Consider the following 22,218-nt stretch of genomic DNA (forward strand, 5'->3'; position numbering starts at 1 on the left):
AAAAAATGGCTAAACCAGGTAAAGTTGCAAAAAAACCTTACATTCTTTAATTTTGATGTAAGGTTTTGATAATATAAGATTTAACTTATGGGGAAAGCAATGAATATAAAGTAATAAAGAATTGATGTCTCTGATTTTCGCTTGTAGCCCATGTGAATCGCCTGTCATAACAGATGCCAACGTAACATTGAACTAATAATTTTTTTTTTATTCAAGAATTTAATGACAAATTTTGATAAAAAATTAGCATCTCGATGCATAGTAACATCAAACAATTCAATAAATCTTTCATACAATGTCCCATTATTTAAAAAATATCGAAGAAGAACTATAGCCAGTTGAGATTTATTATTGATATCTGTTGTTTCATCCAATATTATTGATATAGATTCCGTTTCTTCTAATCGATTTAATATTTTTTGGTGTAAGACTTATGAAATAGAATTTATTAAATCATTTTGATTATAGCTTGATCAATAAAAACTATTTCTAAATGATGTTTCGATAGTAAATTTTCTTCACCAACAAATAAATTAATTCAATATAATTTCATGTATTTACTGAATTAGAAGATTCATCATCACCACGGAATGCGAGCTCCTGAATTCCAAGAAAACATATAGAGTTGATCAATATTTTCAATATTTCTCTATTTGATATGACTTTCGAATTATGCTGTTCAATTGATATTTTGCGCATCGAATCTATCATATTTTTATACGATTTTTAGCCAAATGTTTTTAATTGAATCATCGACTGCAAATGAGCGGTTGATTCTTCATGCTGTTTAACTGCCTTTATAAAATTATTCAAATCCGAAAATCCTTTATCATTCCAAACATATTTTTCCTTTGGGAATAATAAACATGACCAACAATATATAGAATTAGAAAAATCACATCCAGTGAGCCATTCATATTTTTCATATTTATCGATGGAAAAATTAAGGATGCAAGTTTTGATTTCTTTTTAAGTTTTGTAAAATTGGTTTTGGTCTTCCTTTTCTAATAATCAATTTTTTCGCATCAAAATTTCTTGAGTTAAATGATAATGTTAATAAATTTTCAATAATACAATTACAATTATTAAACATTAATTAAGGATTTTTAAAAACGAAAAAATTTTTTCTTTAAAAAAAGTAAGGAAAATATATTATATAAAAAAATTTCTTTTTCTTTTATTTATTAAAAAAAAGTAAGCATTTTTTTATTTGCTTCCCCAATGCTTATTTTTTAATGGTATATTTATTAAAAAATAAGTAATATTAAATTTGCTTCCCTCATGTATATTTTTTTAACGTAGTAAAAATAATAATAAAATTTTTAATGTAGTAAAAATAATAGTATTTCTTAATATAGTAAAAATAATATTAATCTTTTTAACGTTATAAAAATTATATTTTTTTTTATCGAAGTCAATTTAGTTTATTTAGCATGGCATAAAGATTATATTAAGTTTATTTAAGAATTTTGTAAGAAAAATTTCATGGGAAGCAATGCTTCCCTTGCTTCTACGATAATGTCAATGTTTTCGACCACTGTCAACCTTAAGGAGAATGTCAATCTGTTCCTGATTCCACTAATTAGCTTATCATTAAACCCGCTATCAATTCTAAATCTTCTTTTCAACGATGTCTCCATATGCAGGTTTATATTTTGGACAACTAGGTAGGATTGCAACTCTAGGATGTAGATAAAAGTGGAGGATCCGACAAGTGATACGATAAATAGTATAATTGGGAATAGTAAGTTTTAGTGAAAAGAGTTAAAATTTAGTAAAAATAAAATTAACAATCGAAAAAAATATTTAATTAAAAAATATATAACTGTCAATCAATGTGCCTTTTATCCCAAATTTTTTACGATTTGTCTGTTTTGTTCGCAATGACTATAATAATGTTTATCGTTGATACTAGTTTTTCTATGAATCAAAAAACATTCGCAGGAACAACCTACTTGGATATCGCAAAAACCACAATAGAATTATTTTTGAAAGTTATACAATCTTTATGTAAAATTTTTAAATATATATTTAGCTTAGAGCTAAAGACATATCAAGTAGAGGCGATCGTTACATGTTACTTACGACAGAAGAATATCCATATAATATTAAGGTTTTACAAATTTTACTATATTACGTTAAATCGTATATAGGCAGGGTGGAGAGAAAATCATTCTACTTTTAATCAAGAGCTAAAAAATTTAAAAGCATATACACTTCCAAACATTAGTTTAGCACTAAAACAGGCCTTTGATCTTTTAAATATTAACCGATTGATGTCAGGAATAGATACATATGGACAAGTATATTTAATTTATCAAGCAATATTTATCTTTGCTATCTAATTAAGGGAAGATGTTTATTTTACTTAGAATATTCAATCATTATTTTTATTAGTGATGGAGCATTTATTAAAACAAACACATCACTTTTAGAAAAAGTTTAACATTAATTATATACTTATTTATTCTAAATTATTTATAGTTGAACACACTGAATAATAAATCAACCATATTGGGAAATGAGCTTATATCTCATCCTTTTAGATGGGATCAAAAGTTCTATTCTATTATTTTATCCATTCCAGGAATTATATCTATCAATAATCTTAATAATGAAGAGCTTAATGAAAAATACAAAAGTTTAAACAAATTATGTGAAATGACAGGAGGTATCAATAATCTGATACATGACTTTTATATTTAATTAAAGCTAATAATTATTTATTACACCATCCTACATGTCTCAACCCTTATTTGGAATGGCTTTTGCAAAAATTACAGCCACCAAAAGTCACTTCAACCTTTAACATAATATCTAATGATAATCATGTCAATGAAAAAATTGGAAATAATTTATTTTTTATGGTTCCACCTCCTGCCCCACCTTTTTCTATACTTATGACAAATAATGATTCTCAGTTTCCTTTGGAAGATGTTGATATGAGGATAAAGGATACAATATTTGTAAATGTGTCCAATGATAAAAATTTGAATGTTCAAACTGAAAAGTTTTATTTTATATATTTTTGAATTTTTTTATAAAATAATGAATGGCATTTAATTAAAATTTTATAAAATATTTAATTTTATTATATTAAAGGTAAATGATAATGATATATTATTTTTCTTTTGATCATTTGTAATTGCACCATTAATTTTATTTTTCAGCCATCAAAATCAAGAAAATAGAGCTAACCTCATTACCAATTTATATGTTAATCCAAAGTCTATAAATTCTAACAATATTTGGCCTATTCCTGAATCTTTTTACCCAAACTATATCATAGATCACAATTGTTTGGTAACTTAATAAAATAATAATTATGTTAAGCTCAATTATAAATGTAAGGGAGACTGGGGCTATATGCCAGGGGGGGGGGGTTAAAAGGTAAACATCTAACTTTTTTATTTTGGGGGTTGCATTTCTAGACATACTATCTACTATATGTTCTAGTGGTGGGAGATCCATCTTCAATAGATACTGGATCACAAATGATTTTTTAGGCCTTTTCTCCAACTTTTTTATCTGGTAATTTTTGTTTCGAGGCAAAAATACTTATTGACTTATTCTAATTTAATGAAATTTATGATATATGCTTCAAATTCTATGTCGCTGAATGGTCCTAATGTTTTAGCTTATTTACAAACATTCTATAACTGTTTAAGTTTACTCACTACCAGGGTTGCCATGTCTCCCCCCATGAACGGGAGACTCCCGCAATTTTTTAGTTTACACGCAGACATCTCTCTCCCGCAAAATTACCGCAATTGGAAATCTACCGCAATTTTTTATTTTAGTATTTTAACGTTTTTAATATATAAATAATAATTTTGAGAGACATTAATTGATTATTTTTAAAATATATTTTAAATATTTATGTGAAAAACATGTCTAGTTTGTAAATTTCTTTTTATCCTGTTTTATTTTTATCCGATAATAAATCTTTCATTCATATAAGTCAGTACAGGGGAGCAACATCGATTGCAATACAAAAATATTCTCAAAAATAATAAATAATACAGATGCAACTACATTTGTGGAAATCGTATACATCTATCATGTAGTTCAACATTCACAGAGCTATATCATCACAATGTGGGTCGAATCTTTTTCTCATGATATCTAACGACTCCAATATAAGTGCAAACCTTACTTGTGGCAGAACAAAAATGAGCAAGGCTATCACAAGTGTTTTAGTATCTGAATCCTAGAGTCAATTCTAGACGATTTGAAAAATGGGCATATCTATATGCAACAGATGCATCTAAGATCCTTCGCTATTTCAACAAGAATAAGAACATTTTAATAAAACTGTTAAAAAATTTTCCTCGGAGAAAAATCCAACAATGTAGCTAGCCACATAATTTAAATATAGCTGATTCAGAGTTATCAATGATTTGCATATCAGCTTTCTGCGCTGATAATGCCTCTGTAAATTTTGGCAAAACCCAAAGTTACCGAAGTGGGGCAGCACAATAATGAATTAATACCAATTGGCTGTATATGCCATATACTACATAATTCTTGCAAGAAGGCAATGAATGTACTATCTGTGGATGTCGTAATAATTGTGATGAAATGTTTTAACGAATTTAGCTTATCAACTAAAAGAGTTAATGAATTAAAAGAGTTGGTGAAGTGGTCTGACTTGGAATGATGTGAGTTGTTGCGATATATACCTATCAGGTGGTTGTCATTAATACCTGCCATCGATAGAATTTTAAAATTTTACTAACCCTTAAAAAAATACTTCTTAAATAGAGATTTTAAAAGCTGTCCTAAAATTTTGAAAAATTTTTTCGAGTATGAAATGGAAGAAGCATATTTGGGATTCGTTTCACATGTAGGAAATCGACTTCATGTAGTTAATATTAGGTTGCAATCAGAATATTCTTTAATAGAAAAGATTCACAAAATCATGTTACAGCTCTGTTCATCTCTACAATTAAAAATTGATAATAAATTTTATGGGGCTATTGCTAAAAATATTATATTAAAATGTTCAAATAATACTCTAATTAATATATTTTTAAATGAAACAGATATTTTTATTAAGACAATTTTAGAATATTTACAATCAAAATTTGATTTTAATAACTATTTACAAATGTATAAATATTATGACCTTGGAACAGAAACCATCAATTGATGGTTTTTATAATTTAATAAATATATTAAAAATACCGAAACATTGATGTCTTGTTTGAGGAAATTGTAATTCTCTCTATTTTTAATGATTCGCCATATAAATATCTCAATAACGACGATAAACATTTAGTTCTATTATTTAAATCTCAAATAAAATATAATTAAGTTTTAGCAATGGCGCCATAAAATTTATTGTCAATTTTTAACTGTGAAGATGAACACATCTGCAGCATAATTTTGTGAATCTTTGTTGAGATTCTTCTGATTGCAACTACACATTAACAGCATGTAGTAGATTTCCTACATGTGAAATCATTCCTAAATATACCTCTGCCATTCATTATTGAAAAAAAATTTCAAAGTATTAGGACAGCTTTTATAATCTTTATTTAAGAAAATTTTTTTAAAGGTTTATAAAATTTTAAAATTCTATCGATGGCGGGTATTAGGAACATATCGCAACCAACATTGTGCTGACTCAATTCTGTAAATACACTCTGTTTTTACCATATTCACTGAGGCATTATCAAATCAGAAAGTTGACTTGCAATTTATTGATAATCTCGAATCTATATTTACCATTATATAATTAGCTATGTCTTTGAATTTTTTACTATTTGAGGGGAAAAAATATAATAGTTTTATTGAAAAGACCTTAATTTTATTGAAATAGCGGAGGATCAAGAATATTTCTCTTATAAGATGCATCTGTCAGAATTGCATATGTATGCCCATCTTTCAAATCGTCAAGAATTGACTCCTGGATTTAGGTCCTAAAACATTGATGATAGCCTTGCTCATTTTTGTTCTACAAATATAGTTTTCATTTATATTAGAGTCGTTAAATATTATGGGGAAAAGATTCTACCAACATTGTGATGATAAGTATCTCTGTGAATGTTGTACTACGAGATAAGTGATTACAATTGGCGCAACTGTAGTTGAATCTGTATTCTTTCTTATTTTTGGAGTACCTTCTATGTATTTAAACGTGATAAGTGATAATTAAGCGCCTATCCCTATAATGTTATACACACACACGATAGATTTCCAATTGCGGTCGTTTTGCGGGACATTTGCATAAAATATATTTTTAATTGTAAAATTAAAATCGTTTTTTTATATAAAATTTTTTATCTTGTTTACATTCTTTTATATTTAAAAAAGATCGTTGTTTTTTTTTTATAAATTAATATATTTTAATAAATCAAGATGTTATTTTATTTTGAAAAATAGTTACCGACTTTGTATTTATATAAACTAATTATAAAAATAATATGCGGATAGGCCCGTTAGCAATTTTTATATTTCTCCCGCATAATACCAAATTTCTCCCGCAATTTGAAAATTTTGACATGGCAACCCTGCTCACTACCCTACCCCAAGGGCTTTATAGCAAGGAATAAAGTGGCAAATTTGTTAAGCAGATTTTCTAGGGAAACAACCCACAAAATATTTTAAAAAAACATGAAGATTTGATGTAATGCACTAATAGTTCTGGAAATTATCCATTTTATGTGTATCTTTATGACTATTTTTTTAAATATTATTAATATGTTTTAATTAATTATAACATTAAAAATGAATAAATTTGTGTTTTATGGGTTAAATTTGATGTTTGCCATCTTACCCAGGGTCATTGGTATATAGTAAAAAACGCAACTTTTACCTTGTCCTATATACCACAGTATAAAAGATAGAAAACTCCGGTTTTTTAAATTTTGTAGTCTAATAATTAAGTTATTCAATAATATTATTAGTATAATTTTAAAAAATAAAATTTTATCTCAAAAGACATAACACCTGTCATATATCCTCGGTCTACCCTATAATGAATCGGATTTTATTTTTAAATAGTATTTTAAATATATCTTTTGATTTCTTTTATATTATTAACTTTACCTTCGAAAACAAGTTTTCTTCCTATTTTTAAAACCTAATCAATTTCAAGACTATCCTTGAATTATTTTTTGGCAAATTTTTCCCTTAGTTTTAACAGTCTGGCATATTATTTTTCTTCCTGAATTTATATTTTTTTAGAGGATTAGTTTTTTGCAATCTTTCCACACTTATTTTTTCACTTTTTTTAGATTTTCATTACAAACTTAATATATTTCCTCACATTCGTTAGTTCTACGTGATGTTGTTTTATAAATTATTTTTAAACTTATTTCTAAAATGAAAACCTAACTTTAATTTTATTCCAAATAAATTAAGCCGGTCAGGAGTTCTATCCCTAATCTGAGAGTTAATACCAGTATACCATTTAGCGAAGATAGCCAAATCACGAAAAAATGTCAAAATTTTCCCACTGATTATTACGAAATAGAGATGGGTCCTTTGACTCAATACATTGCTAGCTACTTCAATGAAAACGGTTTCAAGGATCCTCCAGACAACACTTTTAATTGCTTCAGAGTAATAATCTTAAAAAAGACACTAATAAAAGTGGGGAAAGTGGGAGGAGGAGTTTATTATAGATGACTACCTGACATATTTTTTGTTTTTCCTTAGAAGGGGGTCGTTAAATATACTTTCCAATAATATTTTTTTAAGCTCCTTTTTCCTCTTTCAATGAATATGTGTAGAAAACTCTTTCTGGGAAATAGTTTTATTTGGGTTGTTTAGATTAAAAAATACGTATATTGGCGTGAAATGTAAATAAATTGATCTAAATATTTTCTTAAATTTTTTGTATATTATGTTAATATGATATCTTCATTCCATATAATATGCATCTAAATTTAGATCATATTTGAAGAGATATTTTATTCAAATTTAAATTCTATTAATATTTTTATCAAAATTTTAGGTAGAATTGCTTATCAAAAACAACAAAAGTGACGAGCAAGATATTATTCCTTTTGGTTACATTAAATTCTGTCCCATTCAGCCCCCTTCTAACGGGGTAAACAGGACCAGCTACGTGTGTTATCTCTGTATTTCGACCTTCAATTATCCCGTCTTGATCGATTTGATTGGTTTACTTTAGTTAAATATTATATTCTTTAAAAAAAAACTAGGAACATTTTTAAATTAAAAAGGTTTTTATCTTAATATAAGATATTATTATCATATTATAATTATTGTTATCTTTTAGATGAAATGGTTAACGTCAATAAATTTAAACCTAACCCGAATTGGAGAAATAAATTTGACACTTACATTAGCCAGATTCCAGCCTACTATATTTCAGTAAATATATTTTTAAAAAAATTTTCATATGATTTATAATTCAGCGATTTAATGCTTAATGAATATTGTTGTTTTTTAAAAAAAATTATATAAGTATTGAATCCCAGTATAAGGCAAATTCCAGGCAGAAAGTTTTTTCAAATCAGTTTTCTAGGCATGTTTCCAGCAAAATTTTTTTGTATTTATTTCCAAACAAGATAATAATATGTCGAATTTAATTTTTCTGCGTGATCAAATATTTTTGAAAAATGTTTCACGCAATCTCTTTAAAACGCCATTTTATCGTTAATAAAAGATAAATGATTTTCATAACGATTTAAATAGGGGGAAATTTATATTATCAAGAATAAAAAATTAATTTAACCAAATATAATCCCATTGTATGGCTATAAATAAAAAAATTCTTGAAACATGCCTAGAAAACTTTAAAAAAAGTTCCATCTAGAAATGGCCTAAGTTCTGTATTTCTAGTTTCAATGAGATAACTATATATTTATTCTATATATTGACTCCTTCCTAATGCAATATTATAACCAGGGACATGGAATGAATTTCTTTTAACGCTGGAACGGAAACATTGATTCCGGAAACTTTCCAGAAACAGTTCCAAACATTCCGAAAAATAATATGAAAACTATAATTTAATAATATAATATTTATGGTTTAATTATAAATATTTTTTTCTCTTTCTTTAAATCTAGGTTGCTTTACATAAAAAATTTTAAGATATAAAAACATTTTCTTTAATTGATATCAGGCAGGCGTATAACCAATTGGGGGAAAAGGGGAATCTCCCCCTCTCCATCGCAAATTACCCTGTTTTCGTAAATATTATTTTAAGCTAATAAAAAATTTTCCCCCATCACATCCCCTACCCACCTCTCCCCAAAAAATAATATATAATTATAAGTAAGAATTTGAAAGAAAAATTTATAAAAATTAATAATAAATAACGACTATATTTTAAAATCTAGAAAAGGCATTTTAACAAAAAAAAAGTAAAAACCCAAAATTAGTTTTATAAAAATCTAATATAGTCAAAGACCTACAATAAGTGGACCTAAAGAGATCCAACAAAATTTATGGATAAAAAATTCACCGAATAGTACCCCTCTTTCCATAGTAAAATCCTAGATACGCCAGTGATATCAGGTGTCATCATATCCTGCTAATAACAACGAGAATAATAAAACCAATTATATATATTTTTTTAAATAATTCAAAAGCCTTTGAAAAAGGCCTTTCAAAAGATGGGTTTACAGCAATTCACCGTCATTTTAGAAAACATGAACGAAAGCAGTGGACTCAGTTACGATGTTATAACTTATTTGAAGAAAATAAAAAATCAGGTTATTTCCCATTTTTTAAAAAAAAAATATTTTGCTGGAAAACGCGACATTGAAATTATATTAACAAATTTTTTTTCAATTAAAAATCATTTTCAACACCTTCGAAAAAATTACTTTAAAAAATAAGTAATTCTTATAAGATAGTAAGAAAAAAATAAATTATTCTTCAGAAGCAGGTATTTGAATTAGCAACGCACTTAAATATTTTTTAGTAACCCTATATGCAAAGCTGGATTATATATTTTTTTTAAACATATGGTAATCCATTAAGATATTATCGTTTCACAGAAGTAAAAATTATCGAATTTCTTTTTCAAATGAAGATTCCTAATTCCATAATTTTATGCCTATTCATATGATTACATATTCTTGTACTCAAGAATCCTAACCATACCGATCCGAATATCGGTTTAAGTTCAGGTTTGTTTCGTAAAGAATGATATCGGTCCTACTTGAATCGTACAAAATCGTTTCAAAACTTTTTTGAATCCATAAACCTATAAGAATTATTGCAATGCGAAGCACGTTTTTTTTATATCACTATTTCCTAAAAAGTAGATTTCGCTATATAGCACTAAAATATCTTCAAGATTCTCTACTGTCAAATTATATCTATAAGGGGGGGGGGGATTATATGGTTGAGAGCGATCATAAATAGCAATATACAAAAATATATAAAATAGTACTTATATTTATCATAAATTATTATTAATAATTGTTAAAGGAGTTAGGATATCAAAAGGATCAACTCGCTTTGCTTATCTTTTTAGCGGTTCAGGTTCAGGTGATAATTATCGGTTTCGGTTCTGTAAATAATAATAGTTAATATCGTTTTACGGATCCCTCTGATACTGCCAATTCTTTGATTTATATTTTACGTTTACATTATTTATTTTTTGATGCTTTTGCTCATTATGAAAACATATTTTTGTATTTTAAAATACAAATTAAATTTCGCAATCATTAACACCTGAATTTAAAAGTTAAAAATTTATCGTAAATTTATTTTAAAATGATTTACATATGCCTAATCTTAAAAAAATATGAGCAGTAAATTTAATAATTACACTTAAATTCATTTTTTTTCCTAAAAATGAGTATATTACTATTCCGTTACGATGCTTGGGGATGATGCTAAACCTTATGCGATATTTTCTTAACCCTTTTCCTCATGAAAACCTTTTTTTATAATTTAGAAATTATTTTTTTTAAATATCTTGAATGCGGAACGGATAGTTTATTTGATATATTTTTTTCAAAACTATTCTTAGGCCAAAATAGAGTACGATCAGATAATCGCTAGCATATCAAACAAACGGCCCTTTCCTTTCAAAGCAGATCCATTATGCCCCATTCAGTTTACCCTCAAATTACCCGTCAAACCAATCATGACATCCACCGACGAAGAAAATAGTTTTCTCAAAAAATTTTTGTCCCGGCCCATATTCGATGCACAAACACAGCCTGTAAACGACAAGAATAAAGAAGACAACTTAGAAGCTGTGAACAATATTTTCGTGTTGAATTTAACCGATAGGAATAGAAATAAGTGAGTCTATCAAAACCCTCTATTTTTTGTAATTATAACTTTATATATACAGCTGTTGCTTTTTATGATCATAATCAATTTTTCAAGAGACCCCATCATTCGCAAGTGCAATTTGCTCTCTACCCTCAAAACCTTAAGGAACTCTTTGTTGAACGATCCTTGGTGTAAATTAAATCTGCCTAACGTTCATCGGTCTTTGCAGCACAGTTATCCCTTAACGAAATACAATTTTGAAAGTTTCTATTTACTTTTTTTTCAAAACTTTTTTTCATTGATATATTTATCCTGACTTTAAAAATCTTTTACTCATTTTAATTTAATTTTTATTCACTATTGCAAATAATTTGAAATTACCTATTCAATAAATTTTTCTTGATATTTTAATCAGGCTATCTTTTTTTAATGCTATATTATATTAATTAATGTTCCGATTTATTTGTATGTATTGTGATAGAAAATCAATTACCCATAAATCAGATGGGTAACTACCAAGACTACTTAAAGAAGAACGAAATACCCTTGAGACAACTGGATAATACTAATACCGTGGTTAGGCAACATTTGTTCGGTAATCCTTTCAAAGTTGACAAGGTTTTTATAACATTATTAAAATGGGTTGAATTATTGGTGCCAAAAAGGACTATATATACATGTCTCCTAGAGCCTTAGGTCTCGTATATAGAATAGTAACCGAAATGTCGCATAAGTAAGGTGTAATTCATTGCTAAATGATAGCATAGCTATAAAATTTAACATAATGTATTTTGTAAATTACGCATAGCTTGAAATGTATTTTGCAGTTACTATAAATGAGACCTTATTTTACCTTTATAAATCTAAAATACTGAATAATCATCTATCCATAATTTTATAGCGAAGTATGATGGTGGATGAAACAGATAATGAAATGTGGACTACCACAACAACGTCAAACACTATGGTTAACACTTCTTTGCTTCCGAGTCCTTTAAATTCACCCCTTCAACCCTTACATCTAAATAAAACCTTAAAAACGTCTAAGCGGTTTAGGACTTGGTCTGGCCCCATACCTAGTGATTATAAATATGTTCCTTCTCATTTGAGAGGTAATAATTGTTCGAATATGAATCTTGATTTTGATCTGAAACCCGCTGATTCTGAATCAGATGATAACGTCATTACAGATATCGATAGTGAGATGACGGATGATAAGAATGCAAATACTTTATCCATCACATCCTCTCCTCCTCACGGAGTTCAGGAGCCAACCTATCAAGAGGCGCAGCTGGAAATTAATATCGGTAAAGCACCCATTTTGTTAAGTGCTGATTATATTTAATCACTAGATAATAATTTATATGAATTAACTTTGAAGGTGATCTAAAGTTATTTTTTATTAAAAAAACATCGTTAAAATGTGATCTTGTCTAATATGGGGTTATATAAACAATATCTTTTGAGATATATTTTTAATTAATTAACTTTTTTTAAAAAAGGATTATTTTTTTCACTAGATTCTTAACCTTAGATGATGAAAGTTTTTATTTGAAATTTTTTTTCCTATGCGAAAAATGTTTCTCTTTTGTAAATATATCATTATCTTGTTTGTATTAGATATGAACGAAGACCAATTGGAGCCCTTCGATAACCAGCTCAGAATCGATATTCAACACGAATCTTCAAACTCCACATGGAGTGAGGATAAAAAGCTGTTCGTTAAAATATTGCTTCATTCTACTAGAGATGTCATACCACACGAATACTTAATCAAAAAGATTCATAGACACATGAAGACCGATAATTTCTACCAACATGTCAATTCAGATATTTTCGAAAATATAGTCGATCGTGAAAACCTCGAATTTTATCTTAACGGAATGGAAATGAGGGACATATTCGATAAAGCTAGTCTCAAACGGTTCCGAAAATTGAAATACTTGTGTCGTAAACTCATCAGGAATGATGTACATGGTTCGTATAAAAAAATATATATCACAGCTGTAGAAAGTGTATATTTTTTAAGACTGCCCGATTATATTTAAATCTATTTTTGATTTTAAAAATTAAGATATAAGAAAAATAATCCTTTTATAGCTCTCTAAGTTAGGCTATTTAAATAACACTAAAACCTATATATACCAATTTAAATAGTCTCTTCGGCGATTGCTTTATGGGCCTTAAGTTACAAGAATAAAGATCTTGAGGTAATTGTTATAGAAAGAATGCTTAAATACGTGTAAAATGCCATACTTTTTATTTTTTTTCTACCTTACCTCTCAAGGGTTAAAAATAACATATAATAGAATATTAGGTGATAATAAATTTTATTTTACAAAAATAGAATGACATTGACTATATTTTATAATATAAGCATTTCTATAATTTTCTTACATATATTTTCAGGGCACTTTATATATTTATTAAAATACATTATTATAAAAATGCTTATCTGAGATATACTTTATTTTTTCATAATATAATATGTATAAAGATTAAGTGAGATGGTATTCAATTTATAATGTCATCGATTAACAAATTAATATAATATGTCCTTAAGTTTAACTTTTAACATAACATATATAATATTACATGTATCGGTTTAAACAAAAAAATGTCTATAAATAATTTTGCGTGAACATTAAATGGTTTTAATCATATTATACTACAACTATGAATGAATTTTGTGGTTATTTATTGAAGTATTAAAATAACAATAATTAATCAATTCCAAAAAAGGGAGAGAGGGGATCAATATTACTCTCCATTCTTTAATTATAATTTCATATAATGGGTTAAAAGTTACATTACATAGGGAGATATTAATCTTCATAAATATAATTTGTTAATATTAAATTTTAATCTTCACTATCATAATTCGATTTTATTAATAATTGTTATATTAAATTTGAAAAATTGTAAAACATAAAGGAGAAAGGAATAAATATAACATAAACTAACAACCGACTAATCAAAGAAATCTATAATTGTAAATAATGATTATTATGTATTATGGGATAAAATTATACATTCCATTACAGGGGGCTCTTTATCTAATTGTAACTAATATAATTACCTATACAGGTTTAAAATTGTATATTAAATTTTACACACCAATTATTAATAAAGTTTAAATAATTAATTATATCAAATTTGAAAAATTGTGAAGCATAATAAAAGGAAAAAGGGGAGAAAAATCTTCTTCGAATGATATTTTTATTATTTAAACGTTTGAAATTAGGTCAAAAAATAAATTTAAAAATTTTATAATGTACAATACAATTGTTTTTATGCAGCAGCTATTGTTCTTAGTCCTATGCTAGTGCAGAAATGTGTGAGCTATTGCTGGAGAATAATAAAACTTTATTATAATGGTATTACGATAGCTAATTATAACGGTATGGCGGACTTGAGAATCTTACCATTTGCAGACCATTGATCAATTATTTTAATTACATATATATTTTATTTTTTTTAACAGATGCTGAAATTTTCGCTAATCACAATTCGCTAAAATATTACCCGTTACTTCACGCATATCTTCTAAGGGATATTATACTGAACGCTAAGCGTTACAATAGGCACCGATTGGCATCAAAAGCTTTAAAAATTTTGAAAGACAAATTACCCAAAATTATTTCACCTCTTTTCAAATTATGATAACATAGATCACGTTACATATTTATGAGAGGTGTTTGAAAATGAAAAGAGATTTAAAGAATATAATCAATAGTGACTGACATAATGCTCTAAATATGTTTTTGAAAATCATATTTTTTTATATTTCACAGTCAATGTTTTTTTTAAATTATAGCTAAGCTTCTGTGATAATTTCTTCTATATTTAATTTATTGTGTATACGATTAGCGTTTGTTTGTAAATATATTTTAATGATTTATATTTCTCACAAATAAGATTATAACATGTAAATAATTAAATATCGCGCATTCTTGAGATTTAATAAAATAGTTAAATATTTTATTAACGTTATGCTAAATTGATGGTAAAACCTTGATTTACTAACGAAAATATTGGTAAAATAAAATGTAAATTCCTAAAAAAACTTTATGATTTCATAACTTCACGCATGTATTTTATTTGGTATTTTTTTAAAATCTTCCTTCTTTTTATTAATATTAAAATAAATAGGACTTGTTTATTATAAAAAAATATAATGGTAAGATTTAATAAATGCGCGCTGAGAGACGCACTTAGATTTGCCATTGGGTCAATTGTAGCTAAGATAGATCTTGACCAAGAGTTTTAAAATTTAAAGGCTTTGGAATAGGAAGAACCAACAGTATCTTAAATATAATAATAATAAGGTCAAACAATAAAAAAATTTCATTCGTGTAGAAATTAATAAATTATATTTAATATTTTATGTTTATATATGATAGAATAGAATAAAATATAGCTAATATCTTGATCGATATAACTATTATACAGATCCAGTGACGAAGCTTCCATAGAAGCTAGGGAAGCATTGCTTCTCTTGAAATTTTTCATACAAAATTCTTAAATAAACTTAATTAATCTTTATAATATGTTAAAAAAACTAATCTGACTGTTAAAAAAAAATTAATTTTTATAACGTTAAAAATATTAATATTATTTTATTACGTTAAAAATATTAATATTATTTTTATTACGTTAAAATTATTAATATTATTTTTATTAGGGTAGGTCTATAAGTCGAAAGGCTGCATGATACGAAAGGCTAAAAAATAATATTGAAAATAAAAATAACAAAGAAAATGATTAATGTGTAATTTGATTGATTTATTGCTTTTTTTACGAGAAAAATATTATAATAACATTACATTATAATATATTAAAAAAATGGAAATTTTAAGATCTTTTCAATTTTTTTATTAATTCTTTGAAATAAATTGCGGTTTTAATTTTATTAATTTTTAATTTATATTTTTAATTAAATTATATTTATTTATTTAAAAAAAATGGAATATAATATATTAAAAAAATGGAAATTTTAAGATCTTTTCAATTTTTTTATTAATTCTTTGAAATAAATTGCGGTTTTATTTTTATTTAATTTTTATTTTTAATTAAATTATATTTGGTTATTTTAAAAAAATGGATTATAATATTTCAATTTTTTTATTAATTCTTTGAAATAAATTGCGATTATAATTTTATTTAATTTCATTAATTTTTAATTTATTTAATTAAATTATATTTGGTTATTTTAAAATAATGGAATTTTTAAAATTATATGTATATTCTATTTAAGTTTTTTTCCAAAACTAAATTGATAGTAAGTATAACGATATTGTGAGTACTGGATTAGGGAAAAGGCTAACATCTTATATGCAATTTTGAATATTTTTATATCATTCTACTCAGAATTAAATTTCCTATCCAATTATGCTTAGATGTATTTTTTTACGTTTCCGGTTCAAAAAATAACATTTTTGTCGCGAAAACGTTCGAAGGGAAAAGGCTAACATCTTAAGTTTAATTTTTTAAATTTTTATATCATTGAACTCAGAATTAAATTTCCTATCTAAATATGCTTTGATGTATTTTTTTACGATATCGGTTCAAAAAATAAATTTTAAAAATTTTTTTGTGGTAAAAACGTTGGAAGGGAAAAGGCTAACATCTTATATGCAATTTTGAATATTTTTATATCATTCTACTCAGAATTAAATTTCCTATCCAATTATGCTTAGATGTATTTTTTTACGTTTCCGGTTCAAAAAATAACATTTTTGTCGCGAAAACGTTCGAAGGGAAAAGGCTAACATCTTAAGTTTAATTTTTTAAATTTTTATATCATTGAACTCAGAATTAAATTTCCTATCTAAATATGCTTTGATGTATTTTTTTACGATATCGGTTCAAAAAATAAATTTTAAAAATTTTTTTGTGGTAAAAACGTTGGAAGGGAAAAGGCTAACATCTTATATGCAATTTTGAATATTTTTATATCATTCTACTCAGAATTAAATTTCCTATCCAATTATGCTTAGATGTATTTTTTTACGTTTCCGGTTCAAAAAATAACATTTTTGTCGCGAAAACGTTCGAAGGGAAAAGGCTAACATCTTAAGTTTAATTTTTTAAATTTTTATATCATTGAACTCAGAATTAAATTTCCTATCTAAATATGCTTTGATGTATTTTTTTACGATATCGGTTCAAAAAATAAATTTTAAAAATTTTTTTGTGGTAAAAACGTTGGAAGGGAAAAGGCTAACATCTTATATGCAATTTTGAATATTTTTATATCATTCTACTCAGAATTAAATTTCCTATCCAATTATGCTTAGATGTATTTTTTTACGTTTCCGGTTCAAAAAATAACATTTTTGTCGCGAAAACGTTCGAAGGGAAAAGGCTAACATCTTAAGTTTAATTTTTTAAATTTTTATATCATTGAACTCAGAATTAAATTTCCTATCTAAATATGCTTTGATGTATTTTTTTACGATATCGGTTCAAAAAATAAATTTTAAAAATTTTTTTGTGGTAAAAACGTTGGAAGGGAAAAGGCTAACATCTTATATGCAATTTTGAATATTTTTATATCATTCTACTCAGAATTAAATTTCCTATCCAATTATGCTTAGATGTATTTTTTTACGTTTCCGGTTCAAAAAATAACATTTTTGTCGCGAAAACGTTCGAAGGGAAAAGGCTAACATCTTAAGTTTAATTTTTTAAATTTTTATATCATTGAACTCAGAATTAAATTTCCTATCTAAATATGCTTTGATGTATTTTTTTACGATATCGGTTCAAAAAATAAATTTTAAAAATTTTTTTGTGGTAAAAACGTTGGAAGGGAAAAGGCTAACATCTTATATGCAATTTTGAATATTTTTATATCATTCTACTCAGAATTAAATTTCCTATCCAATTATGCTTAGATGTATTTTTTTACGTTTCCGGTTCAAAAAATAACATTTTTGTCGCGAAAACGTTCGAAGGGAAAAGGCTAACATCTTAAGTTTAATTTTTTAAATTTTTATATCATTGAACTCAGAATTAAATTTCCTATCTAAATATGCTTTGATGTATTTTTTTACGATATCGGTTCAAAAAATAAATTTTAAAAATTTTTTTGTGGTAAATATTCAAAATTGCATATAAGATGTTAGCCTTTTCCCTTCCAACGTTTTTACCACAAAAAAATTTTTTAAATTTATTTTTTGAACCGATATCGTAAAAAAATACATCAAAGCATATTTAGATAGGAAATTTAATTCTGAGTTCAATGATATAAAAATTTAAAAAATTAAACTTAAGATGTTAGCCTTTTCCCTTCGAACGTTTTCGCGACAAAAATGTTATTTTTTGAACCGGAAACGTAAAAAAATACATCAAAGCATAATTGGATAGGAAATTTAATTCTGAGTAGAATGATATAAAAATATTCAAAATTGCATATAAGATGTTAGCCTTTTCCCTAATCCAGTACTCACAATATCGTTATACTTACTATCAATTTAGTTTTGAAAAAAAACTTAAATAGAATATACATATAATTTTAAAAATTCCCATATTTTAAAATAACCAAATAATTTAATTAAAAATATAAATTAAAAATTAATAAAAATAAAACCGCAATTTATTTCAAAGAATTAATAAAAAAATTGAAAAGATCTTAAAATTTCCATTTTTTTAATATATTATATTCCATTTTTTTTAAATAAATAAATATAATTTAATTAAAAATATAAATTAAAAATTAATAAAATTAAAACCGTAATTTATTTCAAAGAATTAATAAAAAAATTGAAAAGATCTTAAAATTTCCATTTTTTTAATATATTATATTCCATTTTTTTTAAATAAATAAATATAATTTAATTAAAAATATAAATTAAAAATTAATAAAATTAAATAAAATTATTACCGTAATTTATTTCAAAGAATTAATAAAAAAATTGAAAAGATCTTAAAATTTCCATTTTTTTAATATATTATAATGTAATGTTATTATAATATTTTTCTCGTAAAAAAAGCAATAAATCAATCAAATTACACATTAATCATTTTCTTTGTTATTTTTATTTTCAATATTATTTTTTAGCCTTTCGTATCATGCAGCCTTTCGACTTTTAGACCTTGCGCGTTAAAAATATTAATATTATTTTTATTACGTTAAAATTATTAATATTATTTTTATTACGTTAAAAATATTAATATTATTTTTATTACGTTAAAAATATTAATATTATTTTTACTACGTTAAAAAATTTACTATTATATTTACTACGTTTAAAAAAATACATGAGGGTAGCAAATTTAATATTGCTTATTTTTTTTAATAAATAAAGAGAAAATCATGCTAATGTATTGAGTAATTTTACGTTTAAAAAATAAGCATTGGGGAAGCAAATAAAAAAATGCTTATTTTTTTAATAAATAAAAGAAAAAATTTTTTTATATTTAATTTTTTCCTTACTTTTTTTAAATAAAATTTTTTTTCTTTTTAATAATTTTAATTATATTATTGAAAATTTATTAAGATTATCAGAGTTGGGTAAAAAGTATCTATATACAATTTCCCGAGGTATCGGTATCTGTTTATAAGTTTAAGATACATTTTTCATTGGTATGAGCAATAATTTAAATATATATCAGGGATGTGAACCCGGACCCTGAACCCTCCTGGACCCTCGTATTTTGGCTGAATTTCGGACTTAAAAAGTAGAGGGTCCAAGGGTTCAGGGTGTTAAAAATTTTTAACTTAAAAATTTATTTTTTTTTAATTAATGTAAAAATATAAATTTCAAAAAATAATATAAAATTATTATAATTTTATTAATTTTTAAAAAATAATATAAAATTTTTATAATTTTATTAATTTTTTTCGTGGAATCTCCCTAAAAAATAGTCACTTTAATACTATAATTGATAAAGCAAGGGATGTTGTAAAATATTTTAGAACTCCCACAATTGTTAGAATATTAAAATCCATGAAAAGGTAAATGGCAATTTTAGATTGCACAACACGTTGGGGTCCTCTATGTGTATGATGCTAGAGCGATTATTAAGTTTGAAAGATTTCTGTAATGATCATAGGAGCATGTGAAATCATTTTTTCAGTAGATGATTGGAATCAAGTAAAAGAGCTTACTAGTGTGCTGGTTCCTTTAAAAATAACAACATTAAGAGTGCAAGCTGAACAATTATGTTTATCGGATTTTTATGGCATATGGTTAAGATGTCGATTAGAGTTAGGGAGATTAACAAGTTCTTTTTCAAATGGAGTATTAGAAAATACGAAAATAAGAGAGCAACAATATTTACAAAATAGTGTTGTATATGCTTTGATATATTTAGACCCGCGATATCAGGTTTTATTAAGTAGTGAGCAAAAACAAATGGCTATAGACCATCTTGAAGATTTATGGCATACCCAAAACTCTATTATTTACAATACATTGGTGGTTACAACAATATCTACTGGTTGTAGCGATAACAATGATAATGATAACGATATTGATGATCTGGAAATTTTACTATTAGATAGAGAAAAAAAAATTAAATTGTCATCTGATAGAAAGGAGCAAAAAATATCTATTGTATCTTTAATAGAAAAGTTCTCAGAAGTTATGAGAATAAATAGAGATGCAAACATTTTAAAATTCTGGGAGGAAAATTCTTCAATATATCCAGAATTACATACCTTTTCTAGAATCGATTATGAATCTTAAATAAAAAACTTAATAAAAATTAAATATTTGGATAAAAATACTTTGATCTATTCTTATCGTTCTCAATCTATATGACCAAGCTTCAACTTAATTGCCAACTTTCTCAAGTTTAGTGCAACATTATAATCAGATATAACATTATTCTTTTTCAAAAAACTATTAGATATGTAATGTAATTTTAAAAAAAATATTGTTTTCATTAGCAACATTTTAAAACTATTTATAGAAATAGCAGCTAATTTTAACCTCTTAGTCTTTGTAATTTATTTTTTGTGTGTTATAATAATTTGGTTACCATAGCCAAATCATTACCAACTGCCTGCATTTTAATACAAGCTACATGTGTGCATTTCAATGTTTCTTTCAAAATAAATAGAATTAATATGAAATTTTTATCCTTAATTCTTACTAATAATCCATCGGCATTGGAAGAGGTATTGGGTCATTGAAATCTTTTAATTCATTTAATGATTCTATATGTTCATAAAATTCTTAAAAAAATGACAAATTTCTGAAAATATACAAGTTTCATTAATTATTGTTGTAGTTTTGTATTTTTGTTATATATTTAGATATATATGAAATATCAATCAAAAGGGATCTTTTGAATCATGTTTATTTTAGAGGATTAATGAAGAAGATCACATGTTCTTTTGTTCATAGGACCTGATGTTCATTTGTTGAGGGATTTTTTGGTATGGATTTTTTTCAATGTGATTTGTATATGTATGTTAATACGTAAATATGAGTAAATATATTATACATTTTTTTTAAATTATGATTGTATATATATGAATTTTGGAATACTTGAATTTTGATATTATTAAATATTTTGGAAACTTAAATATTATTAGATATTTTGGAGACGTAAATAATTATATTTACTTCTTTTAAGAGATTTTTTGATATTTAACAAATACCTCTTGAGAGTGACGTCACTAAAGGGGGGGCTCGAGTTCCCTGGAAAATTTGAATAGCCCCCTGAAGCAAAAAATTTTTTTTTAATGGCTCCTTAATATTGCCTTGAACTAAAAATAATTATAATTGCCCACTGAACGATTTCTTTTTTAATTCTATTGAGTAATATATAGATTTTATTTTATTATTTAAAAATTAATAAGACTATCTAAATTTTTATTAAATGAATGCTATTTTAATTATTAGATTAGATTAACACATATAAATTATATTTTCATTGCCAGCTTGCAAACAAATTCTGTGTTAAAAATAGAATATCAATATCACTCAATAAATATTAATTTAGCAATAACAGTTGAAGCTTAATTGACTTTTATTATTTAAATTA

General features: G+C 25.3%; 1 protein-coding gene across 2 annotated transcripts; it reads left to right on the plus strand.

Moving 5' to 3' along the window:
- The first annotated feature begins 1,863 nt into the window (after positions 1-1,863).
- LOC135923001 (integrator complex subunit 6-like) lies at positions 1,864-15,052 on the plus strand. Of its 2 annotated transcripts, XM_065457580.1 has the most exons (17): positions 1,864-1,994; positions 2,036-2,113; positions 2,154-2,303; positions 2,351-2,440; positions 2,485-2,671; positions 2,713-3,010; positions 3,171-3,303; positions 7,369-7,569; positions 7,964-8,132; positions 8,252-8,346; positions 9,573-9,695; positions 10,967-11,244; positions 11,332-11,480; positions 11,699-11,835; positions 12,119-12,524; positions 12,838-13,194; positions 14,702-15,052. In XM_065457580.1, the coding sequence occupies exons 1-17, from the start codon at positions 1,884-1,886 to the stop codon at positions 14,878-14,880; spliced, it is 3,141 nt and encodes a 1,046-aa protein (XP_065313652.1). In that variant the 5' UTR covers positions 1,864-1,883; the 3' UTR covers positions 14,881-15,052. The 2 variants fall into 2 exon arrangements, with proteins under 2 accessions (XP_065313652.1, XP_065313653.1); XM_065457581.1 differs by lacking the exon at positions 2,351-2,440.
- The last annotated feature ends 7,166 nt before the right edge of the window (positions 15,053-22,218 follow it).

Source organism: Gordionus sp. m RMFG-2023, chromosome 1, assembly GCF_954871325.1.
Source record: "Gordionus sp. m RMFG-2023 chromosome 1, tfGorSpeb1-WG-v2, whole genome shotgun sequence".
In the NCBI taxonomy this organism is placed as follows: domain Eukaryota; kingdom Metazoa; phylum Nematomorpha; class Gordioida; order Chordodea; family Parachordodidae; genus Gordionus; species Gordionus sp. m RMFG-2023.